General features: G+C 38.5%; 1 protein-coding gene across 2 annotated transcripts in view; it reads left to right on the top strand.

The window, feature by feature from the left end:
* DACH2 (dachshund family transcription factor 2) overlaps window positions 1-23,594 on the top strand; it is a gene marked incomplete at its 5' end in the record, with an annotated part of 789,041 nt that overhangs the window by 604,101 nt on the left and 161,346 nt on the right. For both annotated transcript variants that reach the window (XM_081115454.1, XM_081115453.1), the window contains one exon: window positions 20,192-20,364. In XM_081115454.1, the coding sequence (XP_080971580.1) occupies window positions 20,192-20,364 (173 nt within the window). The remainder of the gene's footprint in view (window positions 1-20,191; window positions 20,365-23,594) is intronic.

Genomic DNA, 23,594 nt, shown 5'->3' with positions numbered 1-23,594 from the left:
TCTGGCAGCAGGGTGGGGGGAGGAGGGGAGGAAAAGTAACCATATCAAAATACTCCCAGTGTGTTATCTTCTTCTTAAGAAATGCCTTCCCTCAAAGGAAATAATTTTATCCTGACTAATTGGTATTATCAGAGCCTTGCTGATCTAGGGAAATGGATATAGTAAACTCCAAAATCCTGTAGCAACTGATGTGAAGGAAGGGAATTACACAGCCCCAACACCTCTAGCCTTCTGCATGTGAAAAGAGAATCACACAACTCTAGGTCCCTCTAGCCTTCCTGTCTCACCTAAAAGGGAAAAAAGTTGAGTAGCACTTGTGAAAGTTACAGCGTTAAGGACACAGGCTCTCTAAGAGACTAAGACTAACAATAAAATTATAGAGTGCTTATCCTCCCTACATATTTTACCATCTCCACAATATGACTGTATAATAATAGTGAATTAAACGGAAAACAGGTTCTATTTAATATGGATTCTCTATGGGAAATGAAAAACAGTGGTGGGGAAGTATATTACAACTATTAATACAACAGCTATAGCAAACAGGAAACACAGCCTATCTCTCAGCCAGATAAACATAAAACCTTACACTAAAGGCCTGTATACCGCAGTTACCTTTCCTCACTACATCATTATTGGCTGTAAACAAAAAAATATTAAAAGTTATGGGAAAGGCAAAAAAAAATCACAGTCTGAAGAGATAAAGCAATCATTAAAACCAAAATTACAGTAGATATTTCAAATTATTAAACCTAGAATTTAAGTTAACAATAATTAATATATTAATAGAATGAAAAAAAAAACTAGAAAATATACAAAAACAGATGGGAAATTTAAAGGTGGAAATTCAAAGAGTTAAAAGAAACTTTTGGTGCCGGGAGCTGGTCCATCCTTGCTGTTTCAAAGGACCTGGCATATATGGCATACTGTTCTTAATATGTTTGCTCACCTTCTTGGCACTATGTGTTTTAACCAAGGTCTCTGAGAAAGGTTGTTTCCCCAGGTAGGGATTTTCCCCTGAAGTTAGGGAGGGAATAAAATCTCTTAACTAAGTGCCAGGTGGGTAATTAATCACTTTAACTACGAACAATCATGCTTAAGCTACATAATCTTTACTCCCTGGAATGGAGATAAGAAACGCCCTAACCTTTGTAATAGAGATTGATAGGATTGAATCAACTGGTATAAATACAGATGTAATAAGACAGCAAGACACAGATGTAAGGAGACAGAGAGAGAGACAGAACCTAGGCACAGAACCTACACAGAGCATTCTCTGGGGACAGAAGAACTTCGCTGGAGAGAACATGGCAAGGGATCCTGGACAGAGACTGGCCTCAGAGCCTAGAGACAGAACCTAGCGAGAGAACATGGCAAAAGATCCTGGACTGAACCTGACTACAGAAATTGGCAAGAGAACCTGACTAGAACCTGGTGACTGAACCTGGCTGGAGAACCTGGACAGAACCTGGCTAGAGAACCTAGCGAGGGAACTTGGCTACAGAACCTGGCTGGAGAATCTAGCAAGACAACATGGACACAGAACCTGGCTAGAGATCCTAACCAGAACTTCACTGGAGATCCTGACCAGAACTTGGCTAGAGATCCTGGCTAGGCTGCTGATCAACTGAAAGCTGCCTCCTTGTCATTCCTTCTTCGCCGACTCCGTCCACACCTTTGGGGACCCCTGGACCTGCTGGGGTTGGACCCAGGCATTTTGGCAATAAAAAAGTGTCCAACAACTTTCTCAAGATAGCAGCATTGGATACTCACTGCCTAACAAAACCACATCAAAACTTATAACTAAAATATAGAATAACAATCATTCAAAACCACCTAAAATCTAGATCTAGCTGAACGGAAGTCTTACAACTAGGGAACTAAAGAAGAAGCATGTGGAGACTGATAGGAGGAAAGGAGACGTGGGACAGAATTTCGAACTGGCTGGTCCCACACCCATGTGTGGCAGTTTAAAATCAGGAGGGATATCTTAGCTGTGGAGACCTCCTGTGAAGAGCAAGGGGTCCATTCCCCACACCAGGCCCCCCACCTCCAGCCCAGGTTACCTGTGCCAGGATGTGAACTCCCCACAGCTTTGGTCTCTAAAAAACAGTGAGGATTGTGGCTGAGTGACACAGAGACTGCAGGAGTCCCAGGCAGTTCATCTTACACAAAACCACTCTCTCTGGTTTCTGATGCTTGGGCAACAGTTTGAAAGGAACCTGGGACATTTGGGGAAGAACTAACTTGCCTGGAATCAAGGAAAGAGCTGGAGGGGCAGCTATCTCCCAGACAGAAGTGCTAGCAAAGGCCAATGTTCCTTTGCTGAGCCCTTCCCCCAACAGAGCCCATAGGCTGCCATCAACCTGGCTCACACTTTTCAACCCATCCTGGTGATATCCTGAGATCCCACTCCTCCCTAATTGTAGGCTCATCCAAGCCATTTCCAATGGCTTTTCCATACAACTGGTCTCTCTTGTCTCATGCTTGGGACTTTCCTAAAGTCTCAAAAACAAAAACAAAAACAAAAACACAAACAAACAAAAAAGAAAACACAAAGTAGCAGTTGGTGTCAGCATGCTTCTTATATCACAAAAAGTTGCGCCAGGCCCGGCACTGGTGGCAGCACAATGAGGTTCAGAGGTTGGTCTCTCCTGGGTACTTCTAAGATCAATATAAGCAGCAGCCAATTGCAGATTGCTTTGTAATTCATGCTGGGTGGCCCCAGTCAGGGAACAAGCAGAGGCTGACTTTGCACCTCCCAGGAGGCCCCAGAGACAGTACACCCAGTGGTCAGCTTCAACCTGAGTTCATTTGCCAGATTATAAATGAACCAAGTCCACCAGTGGTACACTCAAGGGGAAGACTCAGTGAGCACCAAAGCCCCACTGAAGCAAGTTCTGCACCACAGGATCAGCTCCTGCACAGTAGCTCTTCTGCTGTAGTCATACCCAATCCCTACAACCAATTGGCCTGTGTGTCAACCCTCCCAGTAATGCAATTCAATCAAGGCTCAACTACAATAAGACAGCACACACACCTCACAATGCAGCACACACTGGAGTGCCCAGCTCAGGTGACTGAGGAGGCTGAGCCACCAGTCCTACAGGACACCTACTACACAAGGTGACTGTATCAAGTTTAGGTGACATAGCAAATCTACATAACACGTAGAAACAAACACAGGGAAGTAGCCAAAATGCTGAGAAAAAGAAATATGTCACAAATGAGAGGAAAGGAGAAATGTCCAGAAAAAAGAATTAAATGGAATAGAAGCAAGAAAACTACCAGATAAAAAGTTCAAAACAATAGTTATAATAATGCTCAAAGAACCTAACAATAGCTTCAAGGAACTTAGTGAGAATGTCAAGGAACTCAGTGAGAATATCAATAACATAAAAAGGGACCAGTCAGAAATGAAGCATACACTAATTGAAAAAAATAATAATTTACAGGGACTCAATAATAGAATAGAGGACATCAAGAATTTGAAATATGAGGAAATAAAAAACACCCAATCAGGAGAGAGAGAAAAAAAATCCTAAAATATAACATACTGTAAGGAGCCTCTGGGAAAACTTCGTGTTCCAACATGCGCATCATAGGGGTGCTGGGAGGAGAAGAGAGGGAGCATGAAATTGAAAACCTATTTGAAGAAATAATGACAGCAAACTTCTCTTACCTGGTAAAATAAATAGATCTACAAGTCCAGGAAGTGCAGAGAATCCCAAACAAGATGAACCCAAAGAGGCCCACACCAAGACACATCATAATTAAAATACCAAAGTTTAAAGACAAAGAGAGAATCTTAAAAGTAGCAAGAAAAAATCAGTTAGTTACCTATAAGAGAGCACCCATACAACTATCAGCTGATTTCTCAACAAAAATTTTGCAGACCAGAAGGGAATACCAGGAAATATATATTCCAAAAGATAGAAGGCATGGACCTACAACCAAGATTACCCATCAAAGCTATCATTTAAAATTGAAGGACAGATAAAGAACTTCAAAGACAAGAAAAAGCTAAAAGAATTCTCATGACCAAACCAATATTATACGCAATGTTAAAGGGTCTTCTTTAAGAAGAAGATTAAAAAGAAAAAAAGATTTAAAAATATTAATAATAAAATAATAACACGGCAATAAATACATATTTATCAACAATTGAAACTAAAACTAAAAATAAATGAACAAGGCATCTAATGAACAAAATGAATAAAGTAGAGACACAGACAGGGAACAGACTGATGAATCTCAGAGGGAAGGGGGAGGAACGAGGACAGATTAACCAAAAACTTACATACATACATGCATTATCCATGCACACACACAATTAATAGAATGGTGAAGGCCTATGGCAGGGTGAGATCTGGGTGGAAGGAGGCAATGGGGGAGGGAAGGAGGGACATCTATAATACTCTCACAATAAATAGTTAAAAAATAAATATAATATTTCTGGAAAAAATGTCCAAAAAAATGAACAATGCTTTTTCTGTGCCCATCAGTACACTGGACATGCTTTAGGAAATAATTTTTAACTTTATAGATATGTCAATCAAAAGTCCTAATTGAAAAACCAAGCAAAAAACAAAAAAGGAAACAAACAAACAAAAAGAACAGAATATTCAAGAACTATGTGGCAATTACAAAAGGTGTAGTATACAACATGTAATGGGGATACCAGAAGAACAAGAAAGAGGGTATGTAACAGAAAAACTATTTAAAGTAACAATGACTCACCCTGGCTGATGTGGCTCAATTCAATGGGCATCATCCCATGCACAGAATGGTTACAAGTGCGATTCCCTGTCAGGGCACATGCCCCAGTTACGGGCTTGATCCCTGGTGGAGGACTTGCAGGAGGCAAGTTCCAGCAAAGTTCCAGCAAAGTTCTTCTGTCTCTAGAGAACGTTCTGTGTAGGTTCTGTGCCTAGGTTCTGTCTCTCTCTGTCTTGCTGTCTTGTTACATCTGTATTTATACCAGTTGATTCAATCCTATCAATCTCTATTACAAAGGTTAGGGCGTTTCTTATCTCCATTCCAGGGAGTAAAGATTATGTAGCTTAAGCATGATCGTTTGTAGTTAAAGTGATTAATTACCCACCTGACACTTAGTTAAGAGATTTTATTCCCTCCCTAACTTCAGGGGAAAATCCCTACCTGGGATTAATCTTTCTAAGAGACCTTGGTTAAAACACATAGTGCCAAGAAGGTGAGCAAACATATTAAGAACAGTATGCCATATATGCCAGGTCCCTTGAAACAGCAAGCATGGACCGGCTCCCAGCAGTACTTATCTTTAGAAACCAGGTAAGCAAGAATAGAGTGATATGAAATATTTAGTGTTGAAAGAAAAAAAATACCCACCAACCTATAATTCTGTATCCAGTGAAATTTATTTTTTAAAGTAAATAAGAAATAAAGACATTTTCAGTCAAACAAAAGTTGAGGAAATGTGTAACTGTACCAGTTGATCTGCCTTGTACTAAATGTTAAAAGAATGTCTTCAGAGAGAAGGAAAATGATATAGGTCAGAAACTTGGATCTACATAAAGAGAAGAAGAGTGTTACTGAATGAATATATTAAAGTAAAACTACAACTCAAAAAGTCTAAACCAGAAAGAAAAAGAAAATCTAAATAAACCAATTACTGGTAAAGACATTGAATCAGTAATAAAAAATATCTTAAATGAGAAAAGCCTAGGAACAGATGCTATCAATGGTGAATTTTACCATATATTCTAAAAAATAATTAACACCAATAATTTTCAAACTCTTCAAAAAGTTGAAAGGAGGGAACATTTCCAAACTCATTTTATGAGGCAAGCATTATCCTGATACTAATATCAGAAAAAGATACTACTGGAAAAAATAAACCAATATTCCTGAAAAATATACATATAATTTTTTTCAATAAAATACCAGCAAACTGAACTCAGCAACACATTAAAAGGCTCAAGTGGGATTTATCCAAGGAATGCAAGGATGGTTAAGCATATGCAAATCAATATGATACCTTACATTAATTGATTGAAATAAAATAATCATTTTATCATTTCAATAGACACATAAAAGTCATTTGACAAAGTTCAACATCTATTCATGATTATAACTCTTTACAAATTAGGCATAGAAGGAACAAATTTCAACATAATGAAGACCATATGACAAACCCACAGCTAATATATTCAATGGTGAAAAGTGGAAAGATTTTTCTCTAAGATCAGAAACAAGACAAAGGTGTCCACTCTTACCACTCCTATTCAACATAGTATTGAAAGTCCACTTAAATATTTTAAAAGAAGTATAATTAATATAAGAGAAAAAAGAAAAAGGAATCATATAAAATGCTCACATAACACCAGAGAAAATAACAAAAGTGTGGAAGACAATATTTTTAAGAAGAAAAATGAATAGGAAACAATAACAATTATGTTAAATCCTTATACAATTGTAAGTAATCACTTTAAATATTATTGTACAAAATATACCAACTGAAAGCATAGATTGTCCCATGTCCTCAAGTGACCTGGGATGTTGATGTCTCTGCCATTATTTAAATGCAACATAAGGCCCACCAGCATGGTTCAGTGGTTGAGCGTTGACCTGTGAATCAGGAGGTTACGGTTTGAGCCCTGGTTGCTGGCTCAATCCCCAGTGTGGGGCATACAGGGGGTAGCCAATCAATGGTCCTATCTCATCATTGATGTTTCTATCTCTCTCTCTCCCTTTCTCTTTGAAATCAGTAAAAAAAATATTAAATAAATAAATGCAACATATATCTTTTTATATAATAAAAGGCTAATATGCAAATAGACCAAACTGTGGAACAACCAAACAACCATTCGTTATGACATGTGCTAACCACCAGGAGGTGCATGCAGAACATGGCAGGCGTTGGCAGCAGGTGGCAGAGCATAGAATATGGTGGGCATCAGCTGTGGCGGGATGGTGGAGCAGGTGAGCGAGGGTGCCAGAACAAAGTGGGGCACTACTTGCTGTCATTGGGGTGAGCCTCTGGTTGTTACTGAAAATCTTTGCTTCCACATGCCATGGTTCCACCCTGCGCTCACACCTACTGCTAGTGCCAGGCCCACCCACCCCTGCTGCCGGCACTGGTCCCACTCTCACCCGAAGTCTGGGCTGAAGCTGCTGCTCACACCCACTGCTGGTGCCCAGCACCAGTCCTGATTGCTCGGCACCATCAGCAGGTGTGAATGTCAACTGCCAGCCCAATCACCCCGGAGGGCTTCTCCATCTCCCCCTGCTCCTGAGGGGTGATCCGGGCAGTGGTTGCTGCTTGCACCCACTGGAGGCGCCAGCCCCACTCGCACCCGCTGCTGGCACCAGCCCCAGTCACTCTACGCCATCAGTGGATGCGTGCAGGGCCAGAGCCATCAGTGCATGGGAGTGGGAACAGGGCTTCCTACAGATAGGAGATTGAGTGCTGTGGCGATAAGGGCTGGACGGGGGTGGAAAGGATGGGCCGAGACCCGCTCCTGTGGCCACCACAGCCTTGTGGCCCACAGCTCCTTTCAACATGCACGAATTTGTGCACTGGGCCCCTAGTACATACATAAAGGCCTAAGTGACATTTATGACTGAACAACCTAATGACTGGTTGCTATGACACTCATTGACCACCAGGGGGCAGACACTCAAAACAGTAGCTGCCCTCTGGTGGTTAGTGCACTCCCACAGCCAACCTCCTATGGCCCCTTCCTCCCCGAGCCAGCCAACCTCTTGCGGCCCCTCCCTGCAGCCAGCTGGTCCTTTAATCAGCCCCAATCAGGGGGCCAGACTGCCAACCACCTGAGGTCCCTCCCCCTTGCCAGCTGGCCACCAGATAAGCCTTGATTGCCAGCCAGGCCAATAGACACCACCCATGCACAGATTTGTGCACCAGGCCTCTAGTTTTATATAATCATGTGTTAAGCAAGAAACAAAGCAATACAAACCTGCAACAACAATAATAATGGAGAATGTTAGAGTAGATAACAAAGGAACACTGAACTTTATGCTGTCTATATGAAACTCACTTTAAATATAAAAGTGTAGCCCTGGCTTTTGTGGCTTAGTGGATGGAGTGTCGGCTTCTGAGTCAAGGGCATATGCCTGGGTTGTAGGCTTGATCCCTGGTAGGGGGTGTGCAGGAGGCAGCTGATCAATGATTCTCTCTCATCATTGATGTTTCTATCTCTCTCTCCCTCTCCCTTCCTCTCTGAAATCAATAAAAAATATAAATATAAAAGCACATATTGATTAAAATTAAAGAATTAAAGAAATATATACTATTCTAACACTAATAAAATAAAGCAGGACTCTCTATATTAATTTCAAACAAAAGAGTTTTCAAAAACAAAGAAGATTCTTAGGGTTAAGGGAGGCATTATATAATGACAAAAAGGACAATTGTATAAGCCTTATTGTATTTTCTCTTATTAACAGAGTGTCAAACTATATGGTGCAAAAACTTATAGAACTTTCAGGAGAAATAGATGAATCCAGTATAAAGTTTGGAGACTTCAATACTCATCTATTGGAAATGGATATATCCAGTAGGCAGAAAGTTAGGAAGGGTATAGTTGAACTGACTAGCATGCCAATAGGAAAAAAACACTTTCTTCTTAAATTTACATGGAGCATTCACTAAGATAGACCACATTTTGGTCTATAAAATACTAGAGGCCTGGTGCACAAAAATTTGTGCACTTGGGGGGTCCCTCAGCCTGGCCTGTGCCCTCACACAGTCTGGGACCCCTCGGGGGATGTCCACCTGCTGGCTTAGGCCCACTCCCCAGGGGATTGGGCCTAAGCTGGCAGTCAGACATCCCTCTGGCAGCCCGAGAGCCCTCGGGGGATGTCCACTTGCCAGTGGGGAGCAAGCCTAAGCTGCAGTCGTACATCCTTAGCATTGCTGAGGAGGCAGGAGAGACTCCCACCACCACCGCTGTGCTGGCAGCCATCAGCCTGGCTTGTGGCTGAGCAGAGCTCCCCCTGTGGGAGTGCACTGACCACAAGGGGCAGCTCCTGCATTGAGTGTCTGCCCCCTGGTGGTCACTGTGTGTCATAGTGACCAGTCATTTCCAGTTGTTCTGCTGTTAGGGTCAATTTGCGTATTACCCTTTTATTATATAGGATAGATGTCTGGTGCATGGGTGGGGGTCGGCTGGTTTACCCTGAAGGCTGCCCTGGATCAGGGTGGGGGTCCCACTGGGGTGCTTGGCCAGCTTGGGTTAGGGGCTGATGGCCGTTTTCAGGCTGGCCATGCCCCCTGGTGACCTAAACTCCCGGCCTCTCCTTTTTTTCTGGGATTTATTTATCTTCTATAATTGAAACTTTGTAGCTTTGAGTGCAGCCTAGGTCTGGCTGGAAGCCTAGGTTGCCCTTGGAAACCCAGGCTCCCAGTCCCTCCTTAAGCAGAGGCAATGGCCTGCTGGAAGCAGGTATCTGGGATTTATTTATCTTCTGTAATTGAAACTTTGTAGCCTTGAGCGGAGCTGAGGGCCTGCCAGGGCAGACAGGAAGCTTGGCTTTCTCTATCGCCGGGGGCAACACAAGCCTCCTGCTCGCTCCAGCTCTGTGGCCACCGCTATCTTAGTTGGGTTAATTTGCATACTCGTTCCTGATTGGCTGGTAGGTGTAGGTTGTGGGTATGACGGAGTGGCAGAGTGATGGAGTGATGGTTAATTTGCATCTTTCTCTTTTATTAGTGTAGATACTTCAACAATTTTAAATGAATAGAAATCATACAAACTAGTCTCAGTCATAATGGAATAAAACTAAAAATTAATAACAGGAAGACAACTGGAATATAAAAAAAAGTACTTGGGGATTAAACAACAAATTTCTAAGTGAAATATGTCAAAGCAGAAATCTCAAGAATATTTTAAAGTAAATGAAAAATATGTCATATCAAAATTTTGGGGATGTAGCAAAAACAGTACTTAGAAATTTATAGCATTGAATGGATGAGTAAAACAAAAAGAGATAAAATCCACAATTTCCTATTTTAGGAAACTAGAAAAAGACAAGAAAATTAAATTCAAAGCAGAAGGAAATTCTATATAATAAAAGGGTAATATGCAAATCAACCAAATGATGTGCACTGACCACTAGGTGGCAGACGCTCAATGCAGAAGTTGCCCCCTGGTGGTCAGTGAGCTCCCACAGGGGGAGCACCGCTTAGCCACAAGCTGGGCTGACGGCTGTCAAGTGCAGCGGCCTGCCTCCTCGTCAGCGCGAAGGATGTCCAACTGACTGCCATCAGTCAGACATTCCCCGAGGGTTCTCAGATTATGAAAGGGCACAGGCCAGGCTGAGGGACCCTCTTCCCTCCAGTGCACAAATGATGTGCACCAGGCCTCTAGTAATTAATACAAACCAGCACAGAAATCAATGAAGTTTAAAATAGAAAGTCAAAGGAGAAAATCAATGAAAGAAAACACTGGTTCTTTGAAAGTATTTAAAAATGTATAAAACTTTATCCAGGCAAACTGAGAAAAAGAGAGAAGAAAAAAGGTATTAATACTAGTATCTGAAATTAAAGTGGGGCCAACACTGCTGATACTATTGTATTAAAAAGATAATAAAGGATAATCAACTCTGTATCCACAAATTTGATAGCCCAATGTAATGAACCAATTACTTGAAATATTTAATATATACATACTCATACAATAAGAATTTGATACCATGCATAGGCTTATATCTATTAAAGAAATTATCTCAATAAAATAGGAAGCATCACATTGAGATGGCTTCACTAGTAAACTCTACCAAACATTTAAGGAAGAAAATATACCAATTTTCTACATCTTTACCAAAAAATAGAAATACCAGGAATGCTATAATGGCACCATTACCCAATTACCAAAACTAAAAAAATACAGTACAAGTAAGAGAAACCATAGACCAATATTTCTCATGAGCATACATGTAAAAATCCTCAACAAAATATTCACAAATCAAATCTAACAATGTAGGAAAAGAATTATGAACCATAAATAAGTGGGATTTATTCTAGGTATGCAAGGGTGATTCAACTATGGAAATCACTTCATGTAATCTGTCACATCAGCAGGCTAAATAAGAAACATCATATGATTCTAACAATAGATGCAGAAAAGGGTGTGGCAAAATAAAATAACCTATCTTAATAAAAATTCTCAGAAATATAGAAATTAAGGGGAACTTCCTCAACATGATAAACAAAGTCAACCAAAAAATTCTCCTGCTAATATCACACCTAATTGTGAGAAACTATGTGCTTTTCCCCTAAGATCAGGAACATCAAGAATGCCTCCTCTCAACACACCTATTCATCATTGTACTGGAAGTCATAGCTAATATAATATGACAAATCCCAAAGGAATTGTCTTTATTCAAAGATAACATGATTGTCTATGTAAAAATATCCAAAAGTTTTGACAAAAATCTACTGGAACTAATAAAGGATTATGGCATGGTTGTTTATAGAAAGTCAATTGCTTTCTTATAAACTGGGAATGAAAAAATATTTTTTGAGATAAAAAATGCAAAGCCATTGTAGTTAGCAACAAGAAAAAACTAAATACTTAGGTGTAAACATGACAAAATAATATGTATATGATCTTTAAAAATATTATTAAACTCTGATGAATATAGTAAAATAGTGTCTATGTAAATGAGGAATACTCTATGTTTATATATAAGAAAATGCATTATCATTAAGGTGTTAGTTCTTCCTAGCTTGACCTATGCACTTAATGCAATCCTAACCAAAATCCAGGTAAGTTATTTTATAGTTATTAGCAAACTGATTCTAAAGTTCATATGGAAATCAACAGACCCAAAATATCCAACACAACATTGAAGAAAACGAAGTCTGTCAACTGATCCTACCCTACTTCAAGATTTCCTATAAACCTACAGTAGTCAAGATAGTGTGGTGTTGGCAAAAAATATACAAAAAAATCATTTAACATAATAGAGAAAAGGAAAAGACACAGGGCTGCAGGCAGCTGGGAATCTCAACCTAAGACCACAGCCACAAAAAACTGAGCCCTGAAAGGCAGTCTGAAAAAATGGCCCAAGTAGCTGGGAGCAGGGGTGGGGACCTGCATTTTTGTGGTTGTTTTGCTTTTGTTTTGCATTTGCTTTTATGCGCTAAACCCAGAACATGGGACTTTTCAATTGCAAACACTCACTGGAAGCTGCAGTGTGCAGAGAGAGGCACAGACTTGAGGTGCCTGAGTAGAGGCTGGTGAGGGAAGCAGGGCAGGAAGACGTGACCAGGACTCAGGCATTGGGACATTCATAACCTTCCAAACCTAAGTGGCCATTTCTCCTCTGAAAAGCTAGCCCCTCCCAATAGCTTCAAGGAAGGTAATACAGCTTGCCACACCCTGCCAGCATTTGGAGCCAGGGGAAACAAAGGGTTAGAATAGCCCCCAAAAAGCCCTCAGTGACTGGGTTGGAAGAGAGGCCAATCCACCTCACTATTTTGGCAACCAGACTGATAAAACATCCAGGATGCCAGCCAACACCATTGGTCTCCAACAAGGATCTCTGACCAACCAAGGTGAGAGTAATATTTTGGGCCACTCATGGAGAAATAATTCAGGTAAAGGGGGAAAAAAAACATTCATCTGATTCCTGGAAAGCGAAACAGCATGACCCCCCACCTAAAGCCCTAAAGCTTGAGTGATTAAGATTGGCAGTTGGCAGATAGGAAAAGCTAGCAGAATGGTCCCAACTTCTTGCAGCCACAGCCCATGGAGAAAGATACAAACAGAGGAGCAGTGGATCGTTTGGAGTTTCAACAGGGTGCTAAAAGCAAAAGACAGTGCCTGGCAGTGGTCAGCACCTAACTACCTAACAGGAAGTCCAGAAGTGGCATACAGAACAGAAGTGTGGGTTCCTAAACCAGCCCACATGGGCATGAAAACACAGCTGTAGTGACCGACACTTCACTTTTTCATTTTTAAAATATTTTTTACAAAAGAAAAATGTTTAGTATTATTTTATTTTATTTTATTTTATTTTATTTTATTTTATTTTATTTTATTTTATATTTTTATTGATATTTAATTTTCCATTTTTTTCATGTTGTTCTTCCTCACTTCTCCCTTTTTCATCCTGTTTTTCTTCTTTCCCCACTTTATTTTTCCTCTTTTCTTTCCTTTTACCCCCTTTTAAAAAATTGATCATTCTTATATGCTTTATTGATGTTATTATTATTACTAGAGGCACATTGCACAAAATTTGTGCACTCAGGGGCAGGGGGTCCCTCAGGCTGGCCTGTGCCCTCTCACAGTCCAGGAGCCCTCAGGGGATGTCTGACTAATGGCTTAGCCCTGCTCCTCACTCAGTCCCAATTGGCTGGACACCAGCAGCAAGCTAACCTACCAGTTGGAACATCTGCCCCTAGTGGTCAGTGCACATCATAGGGAGCGGTTGAGCAGCCTTAGCATAGCATTAGCATATTACACTTTGATTGGTTGAACAGACGACCAGACACTTAGCATATTAGGCTTTTATTATATCAGATAGTCTCTGTTGGCTTATTTAAATATCTAATTTCCTCTTCCCTGTTCCTACTCCATTTACCTTCTTTTCTCTCTTTCTTTGCTACTCATTTTTTTCCTCTTTTTCCTGTCCTTTCTTGGTCTTTTCTTCTCCTAATTTTTAATTAGTTTCACTTACTAAATTCAAGCCTATCTGCTCTCTCCTCTAGTCTCCTTTCTAATAGATAAATAAATAAATAAATAAATAAATAATTTTCAAACATTTAAATTTTTTCTTCTTATCCACTCCTTCTTGGTCTCCCTCCTCTACACTAAACTGTGTCCCTTCCCCTATTTATCCAATTCCTTAAACTTATTTTCTGTGTTTAACCTCTGCCTCTACAGATTCTGTACCCCACTTTTTCTGGGTGTTTTTATTTGCAATTTTTGGTTTATTTATTTGTTTTCTCCCCACATTCATTCTTTTTTCTTTCTTTTTTTGCTATCATTTTTGCTTTCTTTTGTCTCTCCTAATTCTCTTTTCTCTGATGGTCAATTTTACTGGGGTTATAGGTGTCATGTGTACATTTGTGTTCTGTTCCTTCTGTATCATGTCTTGTCTTGTTGTATTTTATGCTGTTCAGTAAGTGCCTCCACAACAGTTGTCACGCTGTGGTAGATTTCAAGCTATAGAACCAGATACCCTGAGAGGAGACTCCATCCACAAATGGGACAATAACATTCAAGACCCAACTACATCAAGAGAACTCAAATGTCTCAAGAAGGGGGAATCCCTAGAATACCCAACCCAGAAGACCTGAGAGACTGAACCACTGGATCTCACAAAACATCTACTGCATAAGACAAATTCAAAAATGTGGATGACATAGCAATTTGATATAATACATGGAAATAATCACAAAGGAACAGAAAATGAGGAGAGAAAAAAAAATCCCCATATTGAACAAAAGGAGGAATCATCAGAAAAGGAAATAAATGAAATGGAGGCAAGCAATTTGTTAGAGAACGAATTCAGAGTAATGGTTATAAGGATGCTCAAATGTCTGGATAAGCAGTTCACCTGCATGTGTAAGAATCAAGAGGAAATGAAGGATGATATAACTGTCATAAAAAAATCACAATGGAAGGTTTCAACAGTGGACTAGAAGAAACAGAGGACCAAATCAATGAGTTAGAAGACAAGGTAGAAAAAACACCCAAGCAAAGCAACAACTGGACAAAAAACATACACAAAAAAAAAAAACTAAAAAAAAAGGAGGAGGGGAGTCTAAAGGAACTTTTCCCTAACTTTGGGAAGAAAAGTCACACAAGTCCAAGAAGCACACAGAGTCCCAAACAAGATGAACCCAAAAGACCAACAGCAAGACACATTGTAATTAAATTGGTAGACGTTAATGACAAAGTAAGAATCTTAAAGGTTGCCAGAGAGAGACAGAAAGTTAACAAGGGTCTCCCATTAGACTATCAACTGATTTCTCAAAAGAAACGCATCAGGCCAGAAGGGAATGGAATGAAGTATACAAAGTGATGCAAAGCAAGGGACTGAATACAAGAATATTCTATCCAGCAAGGCTATTATTCAAAATTGAAGGTGAACTCAGGAGCTTTGCAGACAAAAAAAATATAAAAAAAGTCTAAGGTAGTTTATTACCACCAAGCCAGCAATGTAAGGACTAAAGGGATTGCTGTAAAAAGAAGAAATAGGAAGGGAAGTAGGAACATAGTCATGATGAATAAAAATGGACACAAACAAGTACCAATCCATAATAACCTTAAACATAAATGGATTAAATGCTTCAATCAGAAGGCATAGAGTAGCTGAATGGAGTAGAAATCAAGACCCATATATATGCTATCTCCAAGAGATCTACCACAGAACAAAGGACTCACACAGACTGAAAGTGAAGGGATGGAAAAAATGTTTTCAGAAAAATGGAAATGAAAAAAAAAAGTTGGGGTAGTGATACTTATATCTGACAAAATTGACCTTAAAGTGAAGGCCATAACAAGAGATAAAGATCACTTCATAATACTAAAGGGATTGATTCAACAAGAGGATATAACCCTGGTAAACATATATGCCTCCTATACAGGAGCACACAAATACATAAAAAAACCCCACAAACTTCTGGAACATATCAAGGGAGAGACTGACAGCAATACAATCATAGTAGAGGACTTTAATACCCTATTGACATCACTAGATAAATCTTCTAGACCAAAAATCAGCAAAGAAACATCAATCCTAAATAATTCACTAGATCAGATAGAATTAACTGACATCTTCAGAACATTTCACCCCAAAGCTACAGAATATACATTCTTCTCAAGTGCACATGGGACTTTTTCAAAGATAGGCCACATATTTGGTCATAGGCAAAGTCTCTCCAAATTCAAGATGGTTGAAATCATACCAAGCATCTTCTCAGATCACAATTGTATTAAAAAACAAAACAAAACAAAACAATCAAACACATTGAGGTTAAATAGCATGCTAGTAAACAATGAATGGGTTACCAAAGAAGTAATAAAAAAAATGTTCTGGAAAAAAATGAAAACACAATACAAAATCTATGGGACACAATGAAACCAGAGTGCAGTATACATAGAGAAATAAATTGAGATATCAAAGCTAGAAAAGTAATTTAACATGAAACTAAAGAACTTACATTTTATTCTGGAGACACCAAGTAGCCACTGAAAGTATAAAAATTGACTTGGAAAAGCAAATGAAACAGCATAGGGAAACCAACCAGGAAGACAGAGTACCAACCAGGTATGATGGAATTGGTGCCTGACTGTAGGAATGACAAGATATTACAGAGGTCGACATGACTTGGAAATTGAATGAATGTGGTATGTTAGAGGAAGGGTTAGAACATTACTGAAGTTTTTAGTCTTTATGTTAGGAGGAAGTGATGTGATGAACTTACATAAAAGTTATAGGAGTTGTTGACAGGAAAAAGATGAGATATTTTGGTAATTTTTAAAAAGAATTTGTTTTCATTACCATATTAAAAAAAAAGTATGTATATTTCTCCCATTTGACTGAATGAGCCAGATTTCTGGAATGTTGTATACTATTGATGGCTCTCAATTTAATGTTTTCATCTTTGGGAAAAAGGTTGACTTACATAACTCAATATTTGCATATGTTTTGCATGTGTAACTCAAGTGGGGTGACTGCTCAAGTGTACCATAATGTAAATATTAGCTTAGAGTATAGGGGAGTAAAGTCAAATGATGGTTAGTTATTGCAGGTCATGATCTGAAAGTGTGACCTTTAAGTCTTTCATGATCATTTGAATTGTTGGATGAATTAGATTTTAAAACTGGCAATGGGCTGTTATATTGTGCTTGTTCTTTGCATTTAGTTTGCCTGTCAATTGGACTTTAAGTATACTTATGCTTTAATGCAGACAGATGGTGTCTGGATGATGCTGAAAATCTTTAGAGAATAAGGAAAAATTTTTACACTGTTAAGGAAAGTATAAATTGAACAAAGGTTTATTTAAACACTAGAGGCCTGGTGCATGAAATTCATGCACTGGAGGGGGGTCCCTCAGCCTTGCCTGCACCCTCTCGCAGTCTGGGACCCCTTGGGGGATGTTCACCTGCTGGCTTGTGGCTGGATGGCCTTCTGCTGCTGCACAGCCTGCTGCTTGAGCTTCAGCAGCTGCTACACATGCACAGGCTGGGTCACCACAGTCTGTCCTGGGAAAACCATCGAGTGGGAGAGTCAAGCAAGCAGGCAGGCTCACCCTGAGTTCCTTGCCCTTCCCTGAGTCACAGAGTTGTTCAGACTGACTGCCTTCTACAGAGAATGGCACTGGGATCGAGCCTAAGCCAGCAGTCGGACATCCCTCTTGCTGTCCAGGACCTCTCAGGGGATGTAGCAGTGTGCCAAGCAGAAGGCAGCCAGGGAGGAACCCAAATAGGGGCCAGGCACCCCACCACTTGCACTCATCCCATCTGCTGAGCCTGTTGCCATGTCTTGGTAGTGCTGCCACAGAGTCAGGAGAGGCTCCCGCTGTGGCAGCTGCACTAGCCAACCGTGGGCCCGGCTTCTGGCTGAGTGGCGCTCCCTCTGTGGGTGCGCATTGACCACCAGGGGGCAGCTCCTGTGTTGAGTGTCTGCCCCCTGTTGGTCAGTGCGCATCACAGTGACCAGTCGTTCTGGTTGTTCTACCATAAAGGTTGCTTAGGCTTTTATAGACAGATAGATAGATAGATAGATAGATAGATAGATAGATAGATAGATAGATAAACAGATGATAGGTAGGTAGATAGATAGATAGATCGATAGATAGATTATAGATAGGTAGATTTGAGTGGTAAAAGGAGGCACAGTTGGCTACTTATCATCTACAGTTTGATCAATTTGCTACTAAAACACTGAGTACATGAAGAATTTAAGTTTATAATTATCTTAGGTTTGTGGTGAATGGGAGCCTTATATAGAAACCTATTTAGGTCATTGATAGTTGCTAATGAACATGAAGTGAAGGTTTTAGGGGAAATATAGGCAGTGATTAATTTATTGTATGTTATGGGATATGCAATTATTATAGCAAAGCTGTATGATGGGTAAGGTAAAAAATGCATACAAAGTAATTTTGGAAGACTAACTTAAAATAAACTACTTTAAAAGGGGGTGCAGAAGGACAATTTGAATTCAGTGTTTACAGTTTTGAAGCTTCTCTAATAAATTAATAATCACAGGAGAAATGTTTCCTAATTGAAAAGTTTGGTTTGGTAGATTGCCTCTGAAAAAAAAAAAAGATTTATAGTTTTATAGATAGTCATAAGTTAAGTGATAGGGTAAACATTTAAAATACTTTTTTTAATATTCTTTGGGAACTTGGACCAATAGGGAGTACAGAGTATGCTCCCCTCTTATACTCCATGCAGAAATTAAGTTTCTAGCTATTTTTTAATCTTTGTGTAATTCTGATAACTGCATTTTGTGGCTATCTCTAGCAGAAATATTGATGACTTTTCTTATTTATTGAGATGCTCACATTAGTGTTGTATGAAACCTGTCATATCTGAAAGTGTCTTTTTTTTTTCATTGTGCTGCCCTTGAGTTATTTTTGTTAGTTCAGCCATGATTTAATTCAGCCATGATTGATTAACCTAGGAGATGTATCTCAAATCAATTAACATTATTTCTCCCTTCTAGCCTCCTTTTTGTCCCAAATATATGAGTTTTCAATGTTTGTCTGTATTACTGTTATTGTTGATTGAGATATCAAATTTAGGGGGCCTCTGAATATATTTCCTATGGATTCATTGTTCTTCACTTGCTGTTGTGATATGGGAGGCAAAAAATTTAAGGGATAGCAAAGAGGTAAAAGGGATGTTATGAATAGTTGATTATTGTGTGTAAAACCAACATAAATATCACCTATAATAGAATTTATATAATATGTAATAGTTTAGAAAAATTATAGGCAAGGATGTTTTAGAACATCTGTTAAAGATTACTGGTTTCTGGGCTTCTGTCCAAAAGAATGCAAGATTACTGTCAAGACAATAGTTTAAAATACATTGTAAAGTCCTATGGTTTCCTTACTGTAGTCATGTTAACATGCATTATGTTAAGCTAACTTTCCCTAGCCTCTGGTCAAAGGTGATTCCTCACAAATCTCAAAGACATAAGTTGTAACTAGACAACTCTTTAAATGTGTTACGTTTTTCATTATGACACATCGTGGCTACCACTAGTGTAAATGTGACTCATACTTGAAAAATATTCTTTTAAAAATTTAAAATGTATGAAATTATTTCACTTTGCATAAGGAAAAAACAGAATTCTAGATACTGCTCAAAATATTTGAAATTTATATTAAACTGGAAAACAGGTTGACATTTGATAGGGAAGTAATTTCTTATTGACAAAGGCTTCAAATTTGAGCTATAGGCATTCATGTTAAAGATTTATAACTACAGGGTAGAACGTATTCCAAGTCTTAATTCCTTCAATAATTCTGAGTCTAGAGAATCTACATCCTGTCTTACCAGTGCCACTATTATGTTTTGTGAAGAAAGTATTAAGCTAGAAACTATGAACACATCAATATATTATAATGATTTAAAAAGGTAGTTGTTTCTTTTAGCTAGATAAGGAATGAGGCTTGGCTTAAAGATTTTTGTTTGTGTCTATGTGTAAACAGATTGCATCTTATAAATACTTTGGGAGTGAGAGTAAGGACAAGAAATGTATGGCCCTAGCCTGTTTGGCTCAGTGGATAGAACTTTGGCCTGCAGACTGAAGGGTCCCAGGTTCGATTCCAGTCAAGGGCACATGCCCAAGTTGTGGGCTCAATCCTCAGTAGGGGGCTGCAGGTGGCAGCCAATCAATTATTCTCTTTCATTATTGATGTTTCTATATCTCTCTCACTTTGCCTTCCTCTCTGAAATCAATAAAAATATATTTTAAAAAATAAATAGTAGTATGTGAAATAGGTCAATTTTAAAATTATAAACAATATTAAAGCTCATAAGTAATATTATTTACTCAAAGAGATACTAGAATATAATAAAAGTTGATTTTTAAGAAATCCAATGAGATAAATTTATTTTTTTTCTTTGCATCAATTTTGCATGTGATTTTGATGTGATTTCACCTTGTCAAAATAATTTTACAAATGTAATAATTTAGCATGCACTGTCTCTTTTAGGGCTAGATCTGCCATTTATGATGATGCCTCATCCTCTACTTCCAGTCAGCTTACCTCCTGCATCAGTTGCCATGGCAATGAATCAGATGAACCATCTAAATACTATTGCCAACATGGCTGCTGCAGCTCAGATTCACAGCCCACTCTCTAGAGCTGGGGCCTCTGTTATAAAGGTAAGAATGATGATTTAGAAGAGGACAAAGGCATTAATTACATATACATTTTGATAAAATACTAGCAATACTACTGATTCTTCAGTAAAAACATAAACTCATTGACTCATTGCTTAGCATATAGTATTGATGGGTTTGATTTATGATTAAGATTGCTGAGATGTTTGGTTTTTTGTTTGTTTGTTGTTTTATTGTTGCTGTTTGTTTTCATTCCATGATCACAAATCTCACCTTTAATTCAGGATTCATTTCTTTCAATAATGAGCACAGTGTTTGGGAGGCCTGGCCAGACTAATACCAGAGAGAAAAGTATGCAAAAACAATTCACATTGATGGGGTGAAATAAAGTACACACTATATTTTTTTTTGATATTTTAAAGGCAGTTGTGTGGTAGTACATACCATGCAGGCCTTGTAGTCAGACAAACTGGAGTTTCAATTCTGATTCTGTCACTTAAGAGCTGAATGACCTTGTATAGACATTTAATCTGCCTGAAAATTTTCCTCAACTGCAAAAAAGAAAAGGTCATAGTATTAATTTATTTTTCTTATGTGATTGGCTGTCTGGAGATAATATGAGTAAAATAAAAGCTAAAGCCCACCCAGCCTGGCTCAGTGGTTGTGGGGAGACCTATGAACCAGGAGGTCATGGTTCGGTTCCCAGTTAGGGCACATGCCTGGGTTGTGGGCTCAATCCCCAGTGTGGGGCATGCAAGAGGTGCCAATCAATGTTTCTCTCTCATCATTGATGTTTCTGTCTCTCTCCCTAATCTCTGAAATCAATAAAAATATATATATACATATGTTAAAAACTGAAACATTAAGCAAATATTTGTGATAATTTAGAGCACATCATCACAATGATAATACTGTTTTTCAAAATTTCATAACCACCAGGTAATGAAACAAATCACATCTCATAACCTCTCTTTCTGTCTCCTATTAATTTGGCACATGCCCTCTCTCCAAGTATCATGTAAACTAGCCTTTTAAATACATTTTTTCTTTATGTGAGGAGATAACATAAGGATATATAAGAGCAAAGTTATAGTTAATCAGAGAAACCCATTGATTCTTTATTACATTATTTATTCAACTTGTAAATTTGTAAATGTCATATTGGGCAATATGGGAAATAGATAAAATAAGACATAGTACCCAACTTCCAGGAATCACAAACTAAATGTGAGACAACAACAAATACTCATGTAAACTGCACTAAAAAGACAAGTATATTGGAATTTGGAGGAGGGAAAGAACATACCTAGTATGGAGAAGAGAAGGGGCAGGGAGTCACAAAAGGCATTACAGTTTATGGATTTGCACTGGGCCTTGCATTATTGATACGTTGTAATAGATGCACATAGGGTTGAGAGAAGTGAAGGCAAAAGAAATTTGAGATTCTGGAGATTTTTGTTCAATTTTAAATTAGCTTCCAGTATTGGGAGCTTCTAAAACAATGAAGAAATTTTATAGCATAAACTTCATAGGAAAGAAAAATTATTAATAAATTTGATAAATTTGTATCACACTCTCTATATTTCTATGGCTAAGTATTAGTGTGATTCCTACCCTCAGTCTATCCTAACTAATAAGAGCTTTGCTGTTTGAATATTTGATCAGTGCATAAACCAGGAATCAGAGTTGTCTTTGAGGGGAAAAAATCCCCCACGGACATTATTTAAAAGACGGAATAAGTTTCCTATGATTTTGAAACCAGCTGTCTACTAAGTATATGTGATCCCACATAAAACTGGGAAACTATTGAAAAACAAAGCATGGTTTAATGGAATTTTCATACCTGTTTTGAAATGATGACAAAATACACTCAGTAGAGGCATGTTTATGGTTCTTCAAAAGTACATTCAATTAGTTTTCTTAATGATTATTAACTTAAACTGAATCAGCTACATTTTGGTTGAATATTTGGACTTTTGAAAGCTTTGAGAACTTAATGCAAAGAGGTACTTGGGGTTGCCACTCATGACTTAGATAACCATTGGTGCTGATGATGATGGAAAGGGAAAACACAATTGTCTTCTCCTTAAATAATCCAAATATTATTAGTGTACTAAAACAGTATAACTATATTTTTGTTTATTGCTGATTTTTCTATTTTAATGCAAACTTTATAAAAAAAGACAGAACACTTATAAACATAAAACTGGGTGCTACTTTTTAAAAGTTGGCATTTGATCACATGCTTAAGTCCTGCAATTACACACATGCTCAAGAAAATTGAATTTTATTTTATATATATATATAGCTAATATTCAGTGTCCTCTCAGGAGTTCGACCAGGAGTTTGATCACTCACTATAATGTGCGCTGACCACCAGCAGCCAGTAGCTGGGGAAGGAAGGCCCCAGCAGGCAGCCTGAAGGCCTCAATCAGCCCTAACTGCTGGACAGGACTAGGGACCCCACCTGTGCACAAATTTCATGCACTGGGCCTCTAGTTTTTAATAAAATCAGTTGAAAACAATATATTTATTTTGCATTCCCTTTGATGATAAAATTTATATTCAAATCTATAGAAGTAGATTTTCATCAGAGGATGATAAGGAAGTAAAGAAAAAAATATTTTAGCCCAGCCGGCATAGTTCAGTGGTTGAGCATCGACCTATGAACCAGGTCATTGTTCCATTCCTGGTCAGGACACATGCCCTAATTGCAGGCTTTTTTTTATCTTTCAAAATTTTTCTTTTTTTAAAAAAATTTGTTTTATTGCTTAAAGTATTACAAAGAGTATCATATATGTCTCCTTTTTATCCCCTTCTTGACATTCCCCCGGCTTCCCCTATCCCCCAGTGTCTTATGTCCATTGGTTATGCTTATATGCATGCATACAAGTCCTTCAGTTGATCTCTTCCCCACCCCTCCTGCCCCCCAACCCTCCCCAGGCTTCCAGCTGTAGTTTGATAGTCTGTTCCATGCCTAGTTGCAGGCTTTATCTCCAGTGTGGGGCATACCGATCAATGATTCTTTCTCATCATTGATGCTTCAATCTCTCTCTCCCTCTCCCTTCCTCTCTGAAATCAATGAAAATATATTTTTAAAAAATGAAAAAATATTTTTAAAATAATTATTCAGTGAATAGTGAGAGGCTTGTGTCATAGTTACCAAGTTTTGTTTGTTTTTGCTAGGGCACTATTGTATAATGGTAACATTATTAGTTTTAAAATAATAATTCACAGGAAATACTATGATAAAAATCTAATTAATTGACAAA

Source organism: Myotis nattereri (assembly GCF_964212035.1).
Source record: "Myotis nattereri genome assembly, chromosome: X".
Lineage (NCBI taxonomy): Eukaryota > Metazoa > Chordata > Mammalia > Chiroptera > Vespertilionidae > Myotis > Myotis nattereri.
This window is presented reverse-complemented; position numbering and strand designations above follow the sequence as displayed.